Source organism: Trachypithecus francoisi, unplaced genomic scaffold (assembly GCF_009764315.1).
Source record: "Trachypithecus francoisi isolate TF-2019V2 unplaced genomic scaffold, Tfra_2.0 Lachesis_group12, whole genome shotgun sequence".
NCBI lineage: Eukaryota > Metazoa > Chordata > Mammalia > Primates > Cercopithecidae > Trachypithecus > Trachypithecus francoisi.
In genome coordinates this window covers 80,900,992-80,919,728 of record NW_022681457.1, presented here as the reverse complement: position 1 = coordinate 80,919,728, position 18,737 = coordinate 80,900,992, and the positions used below count along the sequence as shown (strand labels likewise).

Sequence of the window (18,737 nt, the reverse complement as noted above, 5' to 3'; positions counted from 1 at the left end):
GACCTGCATGTTCCTGCTGCTTGGGTCCCTGGTGCACCATGTGTCTGCATGTCCCCTTAGCCTGGTTCTCCTGCAAGGGTGGTGGGATGGGCATGCTGCATGGCATGAAACTGCACCCCACCTTTGCACCCAGGCCAGGCCAGCTGTCTGATCCAGGTGGTGCTCAGGAATGGTTATGGGGGGCTGTGGTTAGAAAGAGGTGTAAGAGCTGTAGCGCTTTATGTGCACCTGTAGGACCTGTCACCGCCCTCCTCGCCTAGAGAGCCAGGCTCGGCCCAAACCCCTCCTCGCCTAGAGAGCCAGGCTCGGCCCAACCCCCTCCTCGCCTAGAGACCCAGGCTCGGCCCAAACCACTGGGACAGTAAGGCAAGAGGCTAGAATAGGCTGTCCTCCCAATATCCTGTAGCACAGGGCAAAAGTCCTGCAGTGTGTACCCTGTCCTCGAGGCCCTCAGGTCTCCCACCAGGGCTCCGTGGGGCAGCCAGCCCTGGTCTGCCTCAGGGAGCTTGGTGTCCATGGCACAAGGTGAGTAGCGTCATCTTGGCACACTGAGGAAGTCTCCCATAAGGTTGTCTTTTCCTTCTCCAGCCAGATCCAAATTAAGATCCTCCTACCTGCCCCAGGCCCCTCTGCCCAAGCTTCCCAGCTAGCTCCCGTGTCTGTCTGAGGGTGGAATTTATTTAGCCCACCAGCCAGCTAACTGACATTCCTTAGCCTGGTGCTTTGCATTCGGACTCAAGTTGCTTCTACCTGGAGTGACTGAACGGTCAGCTGCAGCTTAGCAAGATCCATATGGGAGCCTGGAAGTGGCCCTGAGTCAGCCACAAGTTTGGAAGGGTTTCCTGGAGACTGTCCTTGAGCCCATTCCCGAGCAGGCCTGTTTGGGGCTTGGTTTTCAGCTCCCCGCCCCGGAGCCAGACCCCCACCCATGGTGCTGGGGTTGGCAGCCGTGGCTAGTGGTCCTTCGTGTATCACTTGGTCTGTGTGGTCAGAGGAGACTCACCTGTCCACTGGGTTTTGGGGGTTCAGGACAGAAATGTAGGACAGGCTGAGCCTCAGGGAACAGACCCAGGCCATCCCGGTTCCCTCTGCCACATCCTCCGTGGCTCGAGTTTCCTCTGTGAGCGTGAGGGAGCCAGTCGAGAGGAGGGCTATAGCCTTGGCTCAGATGTCAGCTCCGAGCATCCATCCATATGCGCTCCTGAGTGCTGGGGCATTTCTGTTACACCATTTTGCTGACCGGCAGATCTGCCAGGGCATTCAGAAAACAGTCATCAGCAGAGACAGCCCAGCCCACAGTGGCTCCTTCCATGCCCCTTCCTCTACCCTCCTGGTACCTCATCCCCTCCCTTTCCCCATCCCACCCCTACCCCACCCTATGGTCCTGCCAAAAATAAGCACATGCACAAATATTTAGCGGAAAGGCAGAAATGAGTTTCTAAATATTCCAGGGGGATTTGCTGGGCTGGTAATTTGTTTGGTGCTGATAATTGCATCTTACATTTTTCCAGCTTTACTTAAAACTGTATGCCGGGTTTGCCGGCATTTAATTACTGCTCTGCGGCAGCCACAAGGTTATTTATTAAAGAGTTATTTTATCTTGATACAGTGGAGCCTGCCCCTCATCTCCTCCTTAATGTTGCGTTATTTTCATCAGAGAAATTTCTCTGAGTGAATGCAGATTGCGGGGCTGCCTCCCCCTGCGATTAGGCTGTCACTCCACTGAATGCTGATGCCTCTGGGCGCCGCACCGCCCTATTATAGGGGGTTGTCAGCGCAAATAATTAGACTTAAAAGTTACAGCTGAAATATAATCCAGAAATGGCAGGGCCCTGTTTTGGAAATTGTCTATAAAATGTCAGCACTACGGATGCACAGGGAACGGTAATAGACCGGCATTGTTGGAGCCCAAGATTAGACCCGAAGTGCATTTTTCCCAGCTCAAGCTTTTCCTTCCCTGCTGTTGCTTCTGTCAATAGACTGTCCAGGGTGAGGCCTGCTCCTTTTTGGAGGCCTTGTGCCTGCAGCAGTGGGAGGAAGATGGTAGGGGCTGCTGCATGAGATGCCAGCCACTCCAGCCTGTTGGCGTGGGAGTGGCTGTCTGGGCAGGTCTAGGAGGCAGGTCCCTGTTGGCACTTGGGATACAAGGAGGTTCTCCCTTGCCTGTTTCCCCCACCCTTCCTCTGTAGACATACCCTGACCTCCCTCACATGGAAAGTGTCTCAGTCGCAGTGAATACTCTGCATGGCTGAAGCCCAGTGTCCTTGTGAGAGTGAAGGTGGTGCGCCTAGGAGCTTCTGGCCCTGAGGCCCTTGCTTGGTGTTGCAGATGACCCTAAAGGCCACTATTGACCTCTCACGCTTATCCTTAGCCCCTAGAGTTCTCCCTGCCACCTGCATCTAGGAGGGAAAAAATAAACACAACTCTTTTGTGTTCCTGAAGCGCCTCAATTTCCTGACAGCGGCAGGCGTTGGAGGCTTTAGAAGGTGTGGCTCAGGGCATTGGCCTGACCTCTAGGGTTGGTCCATGAGGTCTGCCTTTTGGCCTGAAGACCCTGTCCTCCAGGGACTATTTGGGGGTAAAGTCCAGTCAAGTTTCTAGATTGGTGCCCAGGGTTTATTGGCCAAGGACCTACTTCCTTCTGCTGGGGCTCTTTGTCCTGGTATCCAGCGACCTGATTAGGCCCCGTGATTCCACCACTGGCCGGGGTCAAGCCTGCAGTCATCACCTCTCCCCAGCACAGGCTGTCTAAACCCATCCTTATGCCCGCTGGAGCAGCGTCCTCTCCTGCCAGCGTCTGTTAATTCTGATGCTTCTCCCCAGAGCCTTCTGGGTTTTTTTTTTTTTTCAGGCCTGTCAGCCAGGGCTCGGAAGGGTGACAGTTTTTCATCACACAGACCTACTTCTACTACGTATATAAACTTGGTCATGCGGCTTGGTTTTAAGTCAATTCCCTTGACTGTAATTGGCAGGTGATAGCATCTACAGCGTGGAAACCTGCACCTAGAAGGTGCTTAAGCATAGCTTCCCTTCCCATGAAGAGGAGGAGACGGGGCACCCACTGGCCGAGAGGACAGGAGAGATTTGGTTCATTAAGGCTGCTCCTCTGTGCTGCCCCCACCCTGCTTCCATGGCAGGCCTGGACTTGATCTGCAAACAGACCTGCCTGCCTGTGCCCGTCCCTGAGGCCCATCTCCAGAGCAGAGGGAGGGCACACACCACCAGGCTGGGTGGTAGTCCTGGCTGAGCCTCCTGCTCTCATCTCGGACCATTTAGAGAGCATGCTCAGAGAGTCCTTTGTTGCCATGAGACACTTGCCAGCCATGCCCCGGGATCCACCTGTTCTGCCACAAGAACTGTGTCTGTGACATGCTGTCATCGTTTAGGTAGAGACTCTTGGCACTAGAACAGATGACAGAAACCAACCCACTTATACCAGTGTAAGCAAAACAAGGAACTCTTGTGTTACAAACCTGAAAAATGTAGTAGATTTGGTGTTGGGCAGGGCTAGATCCAGGTACTTAAACAGGTTGGCCAGGCATTTGTCTGTCTGTTTCTGGCTCTCCTCTCCTCTGTCGACATCTTTGTTCTCAAACGGCTTTTCCTGTGTGTTGGGAGAAGCCATCCCCAACTGCTCTAAGCTTAGCTACCTCAGTAGAGAGAGAAGGTCGCTTTTCTAATAGTTTCTGCAGAAGTCCAAAGGCTGTTTCTCCATAGTCAGATCTGGGTCACACGCCCCATGTACCAAGAATGGGGGTAGAAGTGGTTTCCCTAAAGACAATGGGAGTGATGATTGATTTGAGGAGAAGGCAGAACGCTGAATGTCTACAAGACACTCTCATCCCCTAGGTGAACCTGGGGACACAGATCCAGCCCACCAGCACCTGTCAGGCCTGGCCTCCTCTGGGGCTGCCAGGGTTTGGATTCTGTCTGGAGCACCGAAGTAAGGCAGGTTGTGGAAGGGGTTGAAGCAAGTGCTAAGTTAGGTAGGGTCTTGTAGGGTAGGCAGAGGTGTCACTGGGAGCCATGCAGGAACTTGTTAAACAGGGAGTGGCATCAGATTTGTGCCAGCTGTTTCTGGAGAGCTGGTGAGCAGGAATTGGAGCGGGAACAACAAGGCAGGAGGACCAACGCAGAACCCATTTCAGCAACCCAGGGAAGGATGATGGGGCTTGGACTTTGGTGGTGGCAGTTGCTTCTGCGTCTGGAGAGAAATACATGGATTCGAAAGATATATTAGGCCACCCCGTTGACAGGACCTGGTAACTTGCTGAATGTCTGATCTCTGGGTCTCAGTTTTGACCCCTGTGTAGTGAGGTCAGATGTTGGACCGGGTGTTCTCTGCAGTTGCTTCTAGCTCTGGTCTGTGATTTGGGGCTGCGCGAGCAGCATTGTCTGGTGCTTATAGTGGAGGTGCTCCTGATGTGGTGCTGTGGGGTCTTTGCATGCCTGGGATCCCCAGTGAGGTTCCTCAGAGACCAGTGCTCTCAGCAGTGCTCTTGGGTACTGACTAGCCTGCTGCCTGCTGCCTCTGGCCCTGCGTGTGAGAGTGCCCGTGTAGGGCACACCTTGGCCTCTGCTCACCAGCTGCATGGCCCATCTGCATGCCAGGCATGCCTGCCCACGGCTGGGTTTCGTCACCTTCTTTCCCTCTGCATGCTCCTGTGTCTCTGCCAAGCTTACAACTTCAGGGGGGTGGTTCTAGGCTGTACCCTGGACTGAGAAGCTCAGAACAGCTTCCAGCCAGGAGAGTCCAAGGCTGGAGGTCATGGCCAGGCACAGCCACCCTCCCCTTGAGACCCTTGTTTGTTGGCGCAGGAAGCCGTCTGTTCGGCGCCCTCATCATGTTACTGCCATCGTCATGCCCATCCTGCCCGCGGACCACGTCCCTGGCCTGCCCTGACCCCTGCCAGCCCTCCTGAGGGCAGTCCCTTTGCTTGGGTTCCCAGATTGTGCCCTGAACATGGCTGAGACCTTGGCAGGCGGCGCCACCACTTAACCTTATTTCTTCCCCTCAGGCTATGGCCTGGAGGTGGAGGCAGTGACTCCACAGCAGGTGGCTGTGGCCCTCTGGACTGACCTTCTGCCCCGCCCAGCCGTGCTCAGAGGACCCTCCACCCTAGGGCCTGCTTTCTCTCCCTGGTGCCCCAGCCAGGAGCAGGCAGAGATGGGCCCTGGAGGACAACCTGGGTTGTGGTCCTGACCAGGCCTAGACCTTGTACTGAGTCCCTGTGTGACCCTGGGCAGACAGGAGCTTCCTGACAGGCCTCAGCTTCCTAGGCTATAAAATGGGAGATTGGTTGCAAGATCTCTCATTGAGTAAGACATTGTGTTCCAGACAGCCCCTGAGTATGGGGGTCACTTCTAGGCTGGAAGTGGGTGGGGTGGGAGTGGATGGTGAGCTGGGGTCCGGTGGTGCCACCCCTCTGAGCGTGGGTTTGGCTCTAACCAGAGGGGCTACCTGGATGAGGGGCCCCTGCCCTTCCATGCAGCCGTGTGTTCTGCCCGGCCTGTGAGTGCCTCTCTCCCTCCTCCTGCAGTGCGCCGCGTGGCTCCTCGTTTCTCCATCCCACCCAGCAGCCAGGAGGTGATGCCAGGCGGCAGCGTGAACCTGACATGTGTGGCAGTGGGTGCGCCCATGCCCTACGTGAAGTGGATGATGGGGGTCGAGGAGCTCACCAAGGAGGATGAGATGCCAGTCGGCCGCAACGTCCTGGAGCTCAGCAATGTCGTGCGCTCCGCCAACTACACCTGTGTGGCTATCTCCTCACTGGGCATGATCGAGGCCACAGCCCAGGTCACAGTGAAAGGTGAGTGTGGCAGGTGCTGTGACCAGTACCCTCCCTGTCATCCGGGAGGTCCTGGTGGCGGGCGAATGTGAGCTGACTGCCATGGGCACAGGCATGGCTGAGGGATTCTTACCCTTTCCTGGGTGTCCCTGCCCTGGGGTCCTCCAGCCCTTAGAGGGAGGGAGGGAGGGATTTCCATTTTTAGCCGGCTTAATGATAATAGTTAAGGCATATTGAGTTTCTCAGTGGCAGACAGCATGCTAGCAAGCACAGTTTCTTTTGTTTTTTTCTGTTTTATCCTGGGAGATAGGTGCTCTTATTATTTCCATTTTTCAGATGAGGGAACCGAGGTACAGGGAGGGTATATCACTTGCCCAGGGTCACACAAAAATAAATGACAGAGAAGGAACTTAAACCCAGTGTGGTCTGAATCCATAACTCTCCCTCCTAACCACTATATAGTACCAGACCTCCTCTACAAAAAAAAAATTCAAAGTTGTGCATGGTGGCACACACCTGTGGCCCAGCTACTTGGGAGGCTGAGACAGGAGGATTGCTGGAGCCCGGGAGGATGAGGCTGCAGTGATGCAGTGAGCCATGATCACACCACTGCACTCCAGCCTGAGTGACAGTGAGACCCTATGAAAAAAGAAAAGATTCCTTCCTGGTCTCCCTTGCTTCAATTCTCAACAGCCTCTGATCCATTATCTATTTTGCAACTTGAGTGATCTTTAAAAAAATGTAATTCAGGCTGGGCGCGGTGGCTCAAGCCTGTAATCCCAGCACTTTGGAGGCCGAGATGGGCGGATCACGAGGTCAGGAGATCGAGACCATCCTAGCTAACACTGTGAAACCCCGTCTCTACTAAAAATACAAAAAACTAGCCGGGCGAGGTGGGGGCGCCTGTAGTCCCAGCTACTCGGGAGCTGAGGCAGGAGAATGGCGTGAACCCGGAGGCGGAGCTTGCAGTGAGCTGAGATCCGGCCACTGCACTCCAGCCTGGGCGACAGAGCGAGACTCTGTCTCAAAAAAAAAAAAAAAAAAAAAATGTATTCAGGATCAAGTCACTTCCTTTTGGGAAAGGGAGAAACACCTTCCAGTGGCTTCCCGTTGGTTTAGGATACAGATCAGGATCCTCACTGTGGTCTCCCAGGGCCGCTGGCTTCCCACCCTGTCACAAGCCAGCTGCCCAGACACACACTGCTTTCCATCTGCCATGCTCCTTGTCCGGTCCCTTCTGTCACTGGCTCCATGTACCCCTCCAGACCTCAGCTCGATGATGCTTTCCTTCCCTCATCACCCTATCCAAGGAGATTCCCTGGATCTTACTCCACCTCAGCGCCCTGATTCTTGCTGTCCTTGCACCTGCCAGAATCATGAGTACGATCGACTCATGAATTGATTCTCTCTCGTACTGAGGTGTAAACTCCATGAGAGCAGGGATGTGACTGTGTGGCATTGTAGCCCCAGCACAGTGTCTGGCATTGAGTGGGTGCTTGTTAATTATTTATTGAATGATTGTGGACTCAGGGCCTTCCCACTTCAATTTGAGCCAAGCCACAAGGTCTGTGGGGCCGGCAGCCCCATCACTCTTTCTAAAATTCTGGGCCAATCCCTAAGGAAATATTTCCCCTTCCCCTGCCTATTATATGTACTCTCCACCACGTGAGCTCAGGTGACCTGCAGAGGCAGACAGCTGCTACCCAGTCTGGGTGCCTTTCATCTACATGGGACTGCAAGGGTCACCTCACCTCCAGGTCTGTTTGTTAGATGAGTCTTGTGTACTGATGGGAGGGTCCAGTGAGTCCCACAGTTGATATGTGTACATACTAGATGACCCAAGGCCCGGGGGCCACCTGGCCACCATCCACCACATGTGCCTTCAGAGGTCACCATAAGCTTTTCTGGACATTTTTCAAGGTCGGCTGTGGGTATCAGCCACACTCAGGTGGCCCCACCAGGTATCCTGGATAATCCCCAAGTATAGGGTTGGTTCCTAAGGATCTTGACCTCGGGCAGCTTTGAGCCTTCCACTTTGTCTCCAGCTCTGCCGAAGCCTCCGATTGATCTTGTGGTGACAGAGACAACTGCCACCAGTGTCACCCTCACCTGGGACTCTGGGAACTCAGAGCCTATATCCTACTATGGCATCCAGTACCGCGCAGCGGGCACGGAGGGCCCCTTTCAGGAGGTGGATGGTGTGGCCACCACCCGCTACAGCATTGGCGGCCTCAGTCCTTTCTCGGAATATGCCTTCCGCGTGCTGGCGGTGAACAGCATCGGGCGAGGGCCGCCCAGCGAGGCAGTGCGGGCACGCACGGGAGAACAGGCCCCTCCAGCCCACCGCGCCGCGTGCAGGCACGCATGCTGAGCGCCAGCACAATGCTGGTGCAGTGGGAGCCTCCTGAGGAGCCCAACGGCCTGGTGCGAGGATACCGCGTCTACTATACTCCGGACTCCCGCCGCCCCCCGAGTGCCTGGCACAAGCACAACACCGACGCGGGGCTCCTCACCACCGTGGGCAGCCTGCTGCCTGGCATCACCTACAGCTTGCGCGTGCTTGCCTTCACCGCTGTGGGCGACGGCCCTCCCAGCCCCACCATCCAGGTCAAGACGCAGCAGGGAGGTAGGTGGGGGCACGCTGGCTGGGCAGCAGACAGCAGAGAAGGGGAGGCTGAGGTTCACCTCTCCCCTTCCCTCGGCTGTGAGGTTGGGGGCTGTTGGGAGGATCAAGGTGCCATATTCCATAGATGTATGGTCAGTTGGGATGTAGGATAAGGGTGTGAGATTAGGGTCTGCCTTCCTCGGCCCCCCCTTCCCTGGGCGCTCCTGACCTCACGCAGGTGAGGCTGACCTGCCTGGTGTGGGGTGTTGCAGTGCCTGCCCAGCCCGCGGACTTCCAGGCCGAGGTGGAGTCGGACACCAGGATCCAGCTCTCGTGGCTGCTGCCCCCTCAGGAGCGAATCATCATGTATGAGCTGGTGTACTGGGTGGCAGAGGACGAAGACCAACAGGTGTGCAGCGGGCAGAGAAGTGCTGAGGGGGTCTCCTGGTCCCTGAGGATCTGCAATGGGTTTAACCCCAGGAGGGTGTTTTCTGGATTCTGTGGCTTGTGTGGGCACAGCCTGTAAGGTTTCTGCTGGAGGCTTGGTGGCGCATGCATGCCATGTGGCCTGCACAGCCTGTATGATTCTGGAGTCATACAGGCTGTATGACTCTTTGCTGGGGGCAAAGTCCCCAGGGTCTGCCTTGAATTTGCTAGGCTCTGTGGCTCACATGACTGGCAGAGCCCTAAAGGTTCCCCAGAAGCCATGTGTTCCAGGTGGCTCCCGTGGCCCATGTGGTCTGTGAGGCTCCTGTGGCGTGGGCTAAGCCCTGAGTTGCTTGTGTGGTCCATGTGGCCTTATGGTGTGGAGCCAGTCCTGGAGCCATGGTGGGTCCAGAGGTGTCACATTGCAGCCCATGTTGGGAACAACCTCTGAGTGACCTTTGAGCTCAGAGCTGTCAGTGAGTGCTCCCTGCTCTTCCAGCACAAGGTGACCTTCGACCCAACCTCCTCCTACACACTAGAGGACCTGAAGCCCGACACACTCTACCGCTTCCAGCTGGCTGCGCGTTCAGATATGGGGGTGGGCGTCTTCACCCCCACCATTGAGGCCCGCACAGCACAGTCCAGTAAGTGTCTCCCGAGTCCACTGCCTGTTTCACCTGGGTTGGGGGACACACACACACACACACACACACACACACACACACACACACATCCTTCCCCCTCAACCAGGCGGGTGGGGTGGTCAGGTCTGCTAGCCAAACGGACTCTGGCCTGGGCTCTGGTTTTGGGCCTCGGGAGAGGGCCAGGTAAGTGCCTCCCAATCTGTCCAGTCCAGGCGGCTGCTGCCCTCCCTGCTCCCTACCCAGCCTCCTGCCCCTCCTCCCGCCCATGCCCCACATGCTGCCCAGGTAAGTTTTGTGTCTGTGCCTCATCTCCATCCCCACTCTGTGCTGGTCACATTAGCTGATGGGCCGTCCTCAGTGGGTCTGCTGTGTCCCAGACCTGCTTTGGTGGCTGTTTCTCCTCCCCATGGCCCCGCGTCTCATCTCCCCATCACCCACATTCCCTTCCTCATACCCCCGATAAAAGTTACCTGGGAGTCATGTGATCACCTTCAGCTGACTGCACTCGGGGACAGGTCTGAAAATGCGGCCATGTGACCCAGCCTGCCCATGTGGGCATTGAATTGTAACCATGTGGCCTTGCAGGGGACTGTCTGCAAGGCTGTCTGTGTGATGACTCTGGTATTGTGTGTTACTATATTCTGCGTATGTGAGACTCTGATGCTGCAGCTGTGGGAGTGGCACTGCCCATGAATGTGAGTGTGACCATACCTGACCAGCTGGCTGTGCAGCACCTGTGTATGTGTGTCGGTGGATCTTGGGCATGACCCTTGTCTTTGTGGGTAACTCTGTGGCCTGACCCTGTGACCGTGTTTGTGGGTCTCGGTAGTCCCCACAGAGGAGACTGAGTGTGTGTGTGACTCTGTGGTTGCTGCTGGGTGGCCTATGTGTGGTCACACAGCCACAGTCAGCTGCTGTGTGAGACTCTCTGTGATAGGGTGTCACGAATGTGACTGTGACTGGGTAGCATTGTGGAATTGAGATGGTGACCACATCTGATGTGGCCATGTGATGACCATAAGCATGGTGGTGTCTGAAGTGGTCCTTATGAAGTGGGACCATGTGCATGTACCAGTGATGTCAAGAGGCTGTGTGTGACCTTGTGTTTGTGGATTCATTCCAGAAGCACCTGCTGTGCTCCAGCTGGGGGCCAGGCCCCATGCACAGTACAGGGCTGGCAGCATAACCAGACACATGGCGTCTGCCCATGGGGATCCCGCATTCTAGCAGGGCAGACAGACATTGCACCTGTAATTACCCAGATGAGCTTTTTTATTTTATTTTTTGAGACGGAGTTTTGCTCTTGTCACCCAGGCTGGAGAACAATGGCACCATCTCGGCTCACTGTGACCTCTGCCTGCTGGGGTAAAATGATTCTCCTGCCATAGCCTCCCGAGTAGGTGGGATTGCAGGCGACCACTACCACGCCTGGCTAATTTTTGTATTTTTAGTAAAGACAATTTCACCATGTTGGCCAGGCTGGTCTCTAACTCCTGACCTCAGGTGATCCACCCACCTCGGCCTCCGCAAAGTGCTCCCAAAGTACCAGGATTACAGGCATGAGCCACCGCACCTGACCTCCAAATGAGCTTTTAATGACATTTGTGTAGAGTAGGATGGAAGAGCCGGACGTGGTGGCTCATGTCTGTAATCCTGGCACTTTGGAAGTCCGAGGAGGGCAGATCATCTGAGGTCGGGAGTTCGATACCAGCCTGACCAACACAGAGAGGCTCTGTCTCTACTAAAAAATACAAAATTAGCTGGGCGTGGTGCCACATGACTGTAATCCCAGCTACTTGGGAGGCTGAGGCAGGAGAATTGATTTGAGCTGGGAGGGGGAGGTTGCGGTGAGCCAAGATTGCGCCCATTGCACTCCAGCCTGGGCAGCAAGAGTGAAAATCCGTCGCAAAAAAAAAAAAAAGATAGGATGGAAGAGACAGGTTGGAGAGATGATGAGACCTCCTTTGATCTGAGGGGTCAAAAAGGGTTGCCTTGGGGAAGTGACACTTCCCCAAGGCCTGAAGGAAGAGTAGGAGCCAACTAGTAAATGAACAGGAGCAGGGAGCACACCAGCCTTGGGGAGAGTCTGCAGGCCTGAAGGCCCTCCAGCTGCAAGGCTCGTGGTTATGGTCACTGGGTAAGCAGCAGGCCAGTGTGGTTGCGGTAGCTGCCGGAGCTATGGCAGGGCCTTGGGGACACAGGGTAGGCAGGAGGGCTGACTCTGGCTGCTCTGTGAGAATGGACAGGGCAGCCTGCGAGGAGGCAGAGACCAGTTAGGAGGCTTTGAAGCGGTCCGGGGAAAAGATGGTGGCCCAGGTGAGATGATGGTGGTGGATCTGAGAACTGTCAGGCATGCTGGCTGGTCAGACTTGGTGATGGGTTATAAATAGGGGCCCAGAGGGGAGGGAAATGGAGGTGAATCTTGTTTCAGGTGTGTTAACCTGGGAGGTGGGTGGTGCTGGCGCGGGATGGGAAATGGGGCAGAGGCAGGTGTGAAGACTGCAGCTGGTCTCAGACACCCAAGTTCAAGATGCCGTGTGCCATCCACATGGCAGAGTTTGGCATGCTGTGGGAATCCAGGGCTGGGCCGGAGCTGAAGGACCCTGAGAAGAAAGACTGCAGATGAGAGGAAATCAGGGGAGGGGAGCGACTTGGAGCTTGGAAGGAGAGAAAGTTTCAAGAAGTAGACGAGATGCTGCTGAGTGGTCAGGAGTACCTGTTGGACCAAGCAACATAGAGGAGTGGCCCTGGAGATGAAGTTTGGTGCATGGTAGGACAAAAGCTGGTGCATATTTCATGAGGCCTGTGTGGGTGCTGAGGATGTGGAGGCAGCAAGCCCAGACGTTGCCAGAAAGTGTAGCTCTGAACGAGGGGACCATTATGGCTAGAGAGGGCTGTGGGGCTGAGGGTGGGATTTTTCTTTCTTTCTTTCTTTCGTTTTTTTTTTTGAGACAAAGTACAAAGTGTCACTCTGTCTCCCAGGCTGGAGTGCAATAGCACGATCTTGGCTCATTGCAACCTTCGTCCACCTCCCAGATTCAGGTGATTCTCCTGTCTCAGCCTCCCAAGTAGCTGAGATTGTACCATGCCCAGCTAATTTTTGTATTTTTAGTAGAGACGGGGTTTCACCATGTTGACTGGCCTAGGAATATGAACTTCTGACCTCAGGTGATCCGTCTGCCTTGGCCTCCCAAAGTGCTGGGATTACAGGCGTGAGCCACCGCACCCGGCCTGGGATTTTTCTTTTAAGATGGGAAAATCTCAAACATATTTAAATGCTATTGGAAACAGTCAATAGGAAAAAAAGAAGCCATGGATAAGAGGATAACTGGTGGAGCCTCGGGAGGTGGAGAGAAGGGGCACAGCATTGGTGGGAGAGCTTAGCCTTGGACAGGGTGGCTCAACTCTCCATTCTCATGGGTGGAAAGGAGAGAATCACTGCAGATGCAAGTAGAGTCGGGGGTTGTAGCAAGAGATGGAGAGAGCTGCTGCGGAAGTCTAGTCTTCTCTGCGGAGTGGGAGACATAGTCATGTGCAGGAAAAGGGAGCTGGAGGTCTGCGGAGCGTGGAGGAGGGGGACTGTGTTTCGTGTGAGGTGCCAGAGCGAGCCAGGCAGGAAGCAGAAATAGGTAACATAAAAGGTCCTGGAGGATGAGGCCTCTGGGGACATGTGCATAGGATGCCATCCTGCCCCAGTGCTGCTGTAGAGAAGGCGGGGGAGAGTTGGATTCATCTAGCGCTTGGCACAGGCCAGGAAGAAGCATGGAAAGATCAGGAGGTGAGGGACTTTGCGATATTAGTGAGAGTGTGGTAGGTGGTGGACTGTGGAAGCTGAACATGGAGGGTGGGAAGGACAAGGTTGACAGACAGGCATCCCGAGGAGCTGGGGAGCAGGCGCAGTGCCCAGGACCTGGAGTGACTGAGCAAGGACAAGGGGGTAGGGTCTGCGAGAGGATGTTAGAGGCCGTGATTCTGGAGGGAGGGCCATCCCCAGTACTAGCAGCCTCCAGGGCATAACCACAGCTGTGTAGGGGAGGAGAAAGTCTGGAGATGAGGGGCTCTGGGGCCAGTGGGTCCGGGGGCTGCTGAAGTCCTCATGGCAGGGGGTGGTGACAGAACTTGAAGAGGAAACCTGTGCATTTCAGCAGAGTCCTCGGTGGGCATGGAGTCTGGACACATCACTGGACACAAGGAGACACATGTCTGCCTCCTAATTCCCAAGGAAGCTGTTGAGTGAGGGCACCTCTGTTGGGTACTTTTTCTCCAAACCCCAGGGGCCATTGGCCTTCATGTCCAGTCTCCAGTTGGAGATTACCTGTGGCACTGGCAAAGAGACCATTTCCAGGCAGGCACAGGTGAAGGCTGCCTTACGCCAAAAGGCCCACTGGGGCCACTCTTCCTCAGAAGAGCAGAACTGCGGCACAGTGGGCATGAAGCACTTCTCCATATGTGACTGTGTGTGTGGGTGGCGGTGGGATGGCCACGTGCTTGTGTGTATCTGATATCGTGTATGTTTTGTGTAAGGCGGCATATGTGTGGGAGAGACCTCGTGTGAGAGAACTCGAAGCTGTGTCAGAACTAGAAGACATTGTGTGAGAGACTGTGTGTCAGATGCCGTGTGTGAGACACCAAGATGCTAAGGGTATGTGATACTCTGTGTATGTGTGAGTCTGTGTCAGACACACTGATACTCCAAGACATTGTGTGTGTGAGACACTGAGACACCAAATATATGCATGAGACACCCTGTGTGTGACTGTGTGAGAGGCGTGTGTGAAGCACTGAGACTGTGAGGGACACTGTGTGGAGAGGCACAGAGACTGTGTGTGTGTGAGGCTGTGTGAGAGTCAGTGTGTGTGATACTGTGTGTGTATCACCGTGCGTGTGTGAGAGAGGGAGGGGGAGAGAGGGAGGCAGGTCAGAGGGAGTCAGGCGTCCTTGGCGAGAGTGGCAGCAGCCTGCCTGGAGGGACCCTGGGATGGTCATTTCAGCACCTGAGGGGTAGCCTGCCCGGGTGAGTCTCCAGTCCACTGTGACTCAGTCATTGTGCCTGTGATCCCCACCCTCCATCTGCTTGCTTCCCCCCCCATTTGTCTTCCCCAGCCCCCTCCGCCCCTCCCCAGAAGGTGATGTGTGTGAGCACGGGCTCCACCACGGTCCGGGTAAGTTGGGTCCCGCCACCTGCCGACAGCCGCAACGGCGTTATCACCCAGTACTCCGTGGCCTACGAGGCGGTGGACGGCGAGGACCGCAGGCGGCATGTGGTGGATGGCATCAGCCGCGAGCACTCCAGCTGGGACCTGGTGGGCCTGGAGAAGTGGACGGAGTATCGGGTGTGGGTGCGGGCACACACAGATGTGGGCCCCGGCCCCGAGAGCAGCCCGGTGCTGGTGCGCACCGATGAGGACGGTAGGCAGGGCCACTGGGGCGGGAGGGGAGGAGTTCTGCCTCAGACACCACCCGCCAAGCACCCCAGGGCTTTCCTTTCCCTATCACAGGCCCAGGTCAATTCGTCTTCCTCGTTCAGGCTTAGTGGCCCAGAGTAGGGGGATGTCACTTATGGGATAACTTAGGCCCAAATCCCAGCCTTTGGGGCTGTCTCCAAAGGAGCTGAAGTCTTCACAGGCTAAGATGGGAGATGCAGCCCTGTCTAAGATTTGAAAGGTCAAGATTGGGAAGATTGGTGCAAAAGATACTCAAAGTAGAATCAGCAAGACTCCACGTTGGCTGGACATTGGCATGATTTGAGGCCTAGGAAGAGTCAGGACAGGTTGTGCTGACTGGGGGTGGTCAAAGACCTGGTGTCCCACCTCTACCTGTTCCCCCATGTTGACCCTACCCACCAAGTGACAGGCCTGGGCCAGAGGGGTGGTCAGGGCCAGTCCTGGGCTCTTACCCACAGCAAGCAGAGGGAGCCTTCCTTGTGCCTCACCAGGGCAGATGATCTAAGGAAACTATATCAGGGCCTTTCCTGGGGGAGTGGGGTGCTGAGGCAGGACCCTCGAGTTTGCTGTGCCCACCTGTGCCAGGGTCGATACCTCCAGGCCTGACTTCCTTCTCTACCTGACCCCCAGTGCCCAGCGGGCCTCCGCGGAAGGTGGAGGTGGAGCCACTGAACTCTACTGCTGTGCATGTCTACTGGAAGCTGCCTGTCCCCAGCAAGCAGCATGGCCAGATCCGCGGCTACCAGGTCACCTACGTGCGGCTGGAGAATGGCGAGCCCCGTGGACTCCCCATCATCCAAGACGTCATGCTAGCCGAGGCCCAGGTGCAGCATTGGGTGGTGGTGGGGTGGCAGAGTGAGCACAGACCAGCATGCACAAGCTCCCATTTGGGGCCCAGATACCCTCTTCCCCTGCTTGCCCTCAGCAGTGCTATGACTGCCTTTCGTTGGTTGTGAGACCCCAGATGCTTTGCAGCATCAGGGATTAGGCTGGAGGTTTTTTGGTGTGTGTGTGTGTGTGTGTGTGTGTGTGTGTGTGATGGAGCTTCACTCTTGTCACCTCTGGAGTGCCTCCCGGGTTCAAGCAATTCTCCTTCCTCAGCCTCCTGAGTAGCTAGGATTACAGGCGCCTGCTACCACGCCCGGCTAATTTTTGTGCTTTTAGTAGAGACAGGGTTTCACCATGTTGGCCAGGCTGGTCTCGAACTCCTGACCTCAGGTGATCCGTCTGCCTCAGTCTCCCAAAGTGCTGAGATGACAGGTGTGAGCCACCCTGCCCCACCAGGCCAGGATTTTGAGATATGCCTTCTCCCTAGACAGTGCTGGACTGGCATCCACTCCTCCCACAAAAAGGGTAAAGAGAGAGCTCCGGGGCTGTCTTACCCCACTGGCAGCCACGGGTCTGTGGCTGCTACCGAGCTCTGTGAGTAGCCAAGCACAGTGTTGCCCTGCTCCTGGCCCCACAGGGAATGGTTCAGCCCCTGATGTTCACCCTCAAGGGCTAGGCCTGTTGGCCAGCCTCACACCTTCCTCTGTGCAGGTCTGTCTTCCTGGGAGGATGGTCCTGCTCTTGAGCTTGGGGTGAGCTCCCTGGGGCCTTCCTTTCCCTACCACAGGCCCTGGGTATTCTGAACACTGGTGGCTATTCAGATGAAGAACTTGGAATGCTGGGAGGTTATGAGAGTGGTATGGAATTATTCAGCAAGTAGGTGGCTACACTTGGATAAGAAGCCATGTCTGTGGAACCCTAGGAAAGGGCTGCAGTTGCTATCATGAGCCCCCTCCCAAAAGACCCTGCTGGAGAGTCACAGCACCTGGTGTGGTGCTCTTGAGGTCTCCCCATCCAGGAGCAGGGCCTGGGAGGGACCCACACACCCATCCCCGTCCAGCCTCTTACCCCTGCCTGGGCGGAGAGCAGGGGTGCATGTACCACTCGATGCTGTACACGCTGTGCAGAGGGGTGTCACCCACACAGACAGATTGGAGGCTCACCCCTCCAGCAGGGTTCAGCCTTCTGAAGCAAAATTCTTTCTGCCCAAAGGGTGCTCTCTTCCCCCTCTTAGCCTGCCCAGTGCTAAGGCATCCGGGGTAGAGGAGGCAGGCATGTGCACCCACCTGCATTCCTGGGGCAGGCTGAGGGCTCCTTGTGGAGCCTCAGTGAACACACCTACCCAGAAACATCCCAGGAATGGGTTTCCCCCCTCCTCTGTGAGGGGCCAGTGGGGTTCCAGGGAAGCCACTTCAAGTAACCTCTTCTGGTCCCAAGAGGTTCAGAAGGGAACTGGGCCAGAGGCTCAGGGACGCTGAGGCTAAAAGCCTCAGACATCCCATAGTGGGAGGTAACCCAAGTCTGGGCTCCCGGAGGACCCTGAAGATGGAGGCCTCTCGGGACTGGGTCATTCTGTTCCTCGCCAGTGGGAGAGCAGATGGGGCCTGGTCCCGAGCCTGGCCACAGGGCCCAGTTGTCCCTGCGCTTCTGTCAAGGGCACCACATTCTGTCCTACACCCAACAGCACCATCTGCTCAGCTCAGGGGCCCCATCAGGCCTGAAAGAACTATGTGGTGCGTGTTCCCACCCCCACCCCGGAAGTGTGGAGCCAGACCCGTCTCCCTTTATGTCTGACCCCGGAAGTGTGGAGCCAGACCCGTCTCCCTTTATGTCTGACCCCGGAAGTGTGGAGCCAGACCCGTCTCCCTTTATGTCTGACCCCGGAAGTGTGGAGCCAGACCCGTCTCCCTTTATGTCTGATACCATCTCCCTGCCTCCCTTTTTCCTCTCTCATGGCCTTCATTTCTCTCTCCTTCTTGGAGTCTCTGTTTTTTGTCTTGCTCATTCTCTTCTCTCTTCTTCTTCCTTCCCTCCTCCCCCTGCCTTTCCTCTGACTCCTTCCCTTCATCTCTGCTTGATTTCATCCTCTGCCTTTCCCTTCTTTCTTGCTCTGCCTGCAGCGCAGGACATGTGAGAACCTCCACACCAAGGCTTGGTTGGGACAGCCCAGGTCTCCCCCCAGGCAAGGAGATTGGAATGGAAGTGGGCCCAGCCACACCCTATAAAGTGGCCATGCACTAGGGACCTGTCCAGAGCCTCCTCTCATATTCTGTTCCATGCTTCTTGCAAGGACTTTACAACAGAGTGTCCCAGGACAGGAGGAACTTAGGCCACCTAGCATGGAGGCCAGTGGACAGAGGCCAGACCGGCACTGTGGGGGTGCTTGGGCTGGAGGACCCAACCCTCCGCTTGGAGACGTCCTGGACCATCTCCCTGTGATGTTTCATGGGACCTCGGAATGGAGGCCTCACAGTCCCTCCACCTGTCCATCTAGAATATCTACATGCACCAAAGGCCCACAGCACTGCCAGCCTTGAAACATTCCTTCCTACCTTGATTCTCAGACACTCTGAGGAAGGAACAGGTATAGGTGGCTTCCCGTGCCTGTGGGTTACAGCCCAGGCTCTGAGCTTGTCACTTGCAGCCTTCATAGTCTTGCTGACTGGCTTGCCTTTGGGCTCACCCTAGCCACGTGCCCTGTTCACCCCCAGCTCTTTTTTTTTTTTTTTTTTGAGACGGAGTCTCGCTCTATCGCCCGGGCTGGAGTGCAGTGGCCGGATCTCAGCTCACTGCAAGCTCCGCCTCCCGGGTTTACGCCATTCACCTGCCTCAGCCTCCCGAGTAGCTGGGACTACAGGCGCCCGCCACCTCGCCCGGCTAGTTTTTTTTGTATTTTTTTAGTAGAGACGGGGTTTCACCGTGTTCGCCAGGATGGTCTCGATCTCCTGACCTCGTGATCCGCCCGTCTCGGCCTCCCAAAGTGCTGGGATTACAGGCTTGA

The 18,737-nt window shown here is 55.9% G+C and overlaps 1 protein-coding gene across 1 annotated transcript in view; it reads left to right on the top strand.

Annotated features, from left to right (window-relative positions):
* Nucleotides 1-18,737, top strand: part of PTPRF (protein tyrosine phosphatase receptor type F) — a 99,253-nt gene that overhangs the window by 58,517 nt on the left and 21,999 nt on the right. Inside the window, 7 exon segments of the mRNA XM_033226745.1 lie at nt 5,541-5,810; nt 7,835-8,116; nt 8,119-8,415; nt 8,667-8,803; nt 9,320-9,464; nt 14,568-14,873; nt 15,539-15,732. Of these exon segments, the coding sequence (XP_033082636.1) occupies nt 5,541-5,810; nt 7,835-8,116; nt 8,119-8,415; nt 8,667-8,803; nt 9,320-9,464; nt 14,568-14,873; nt 15,539-15,732 (1,631 nt within the window).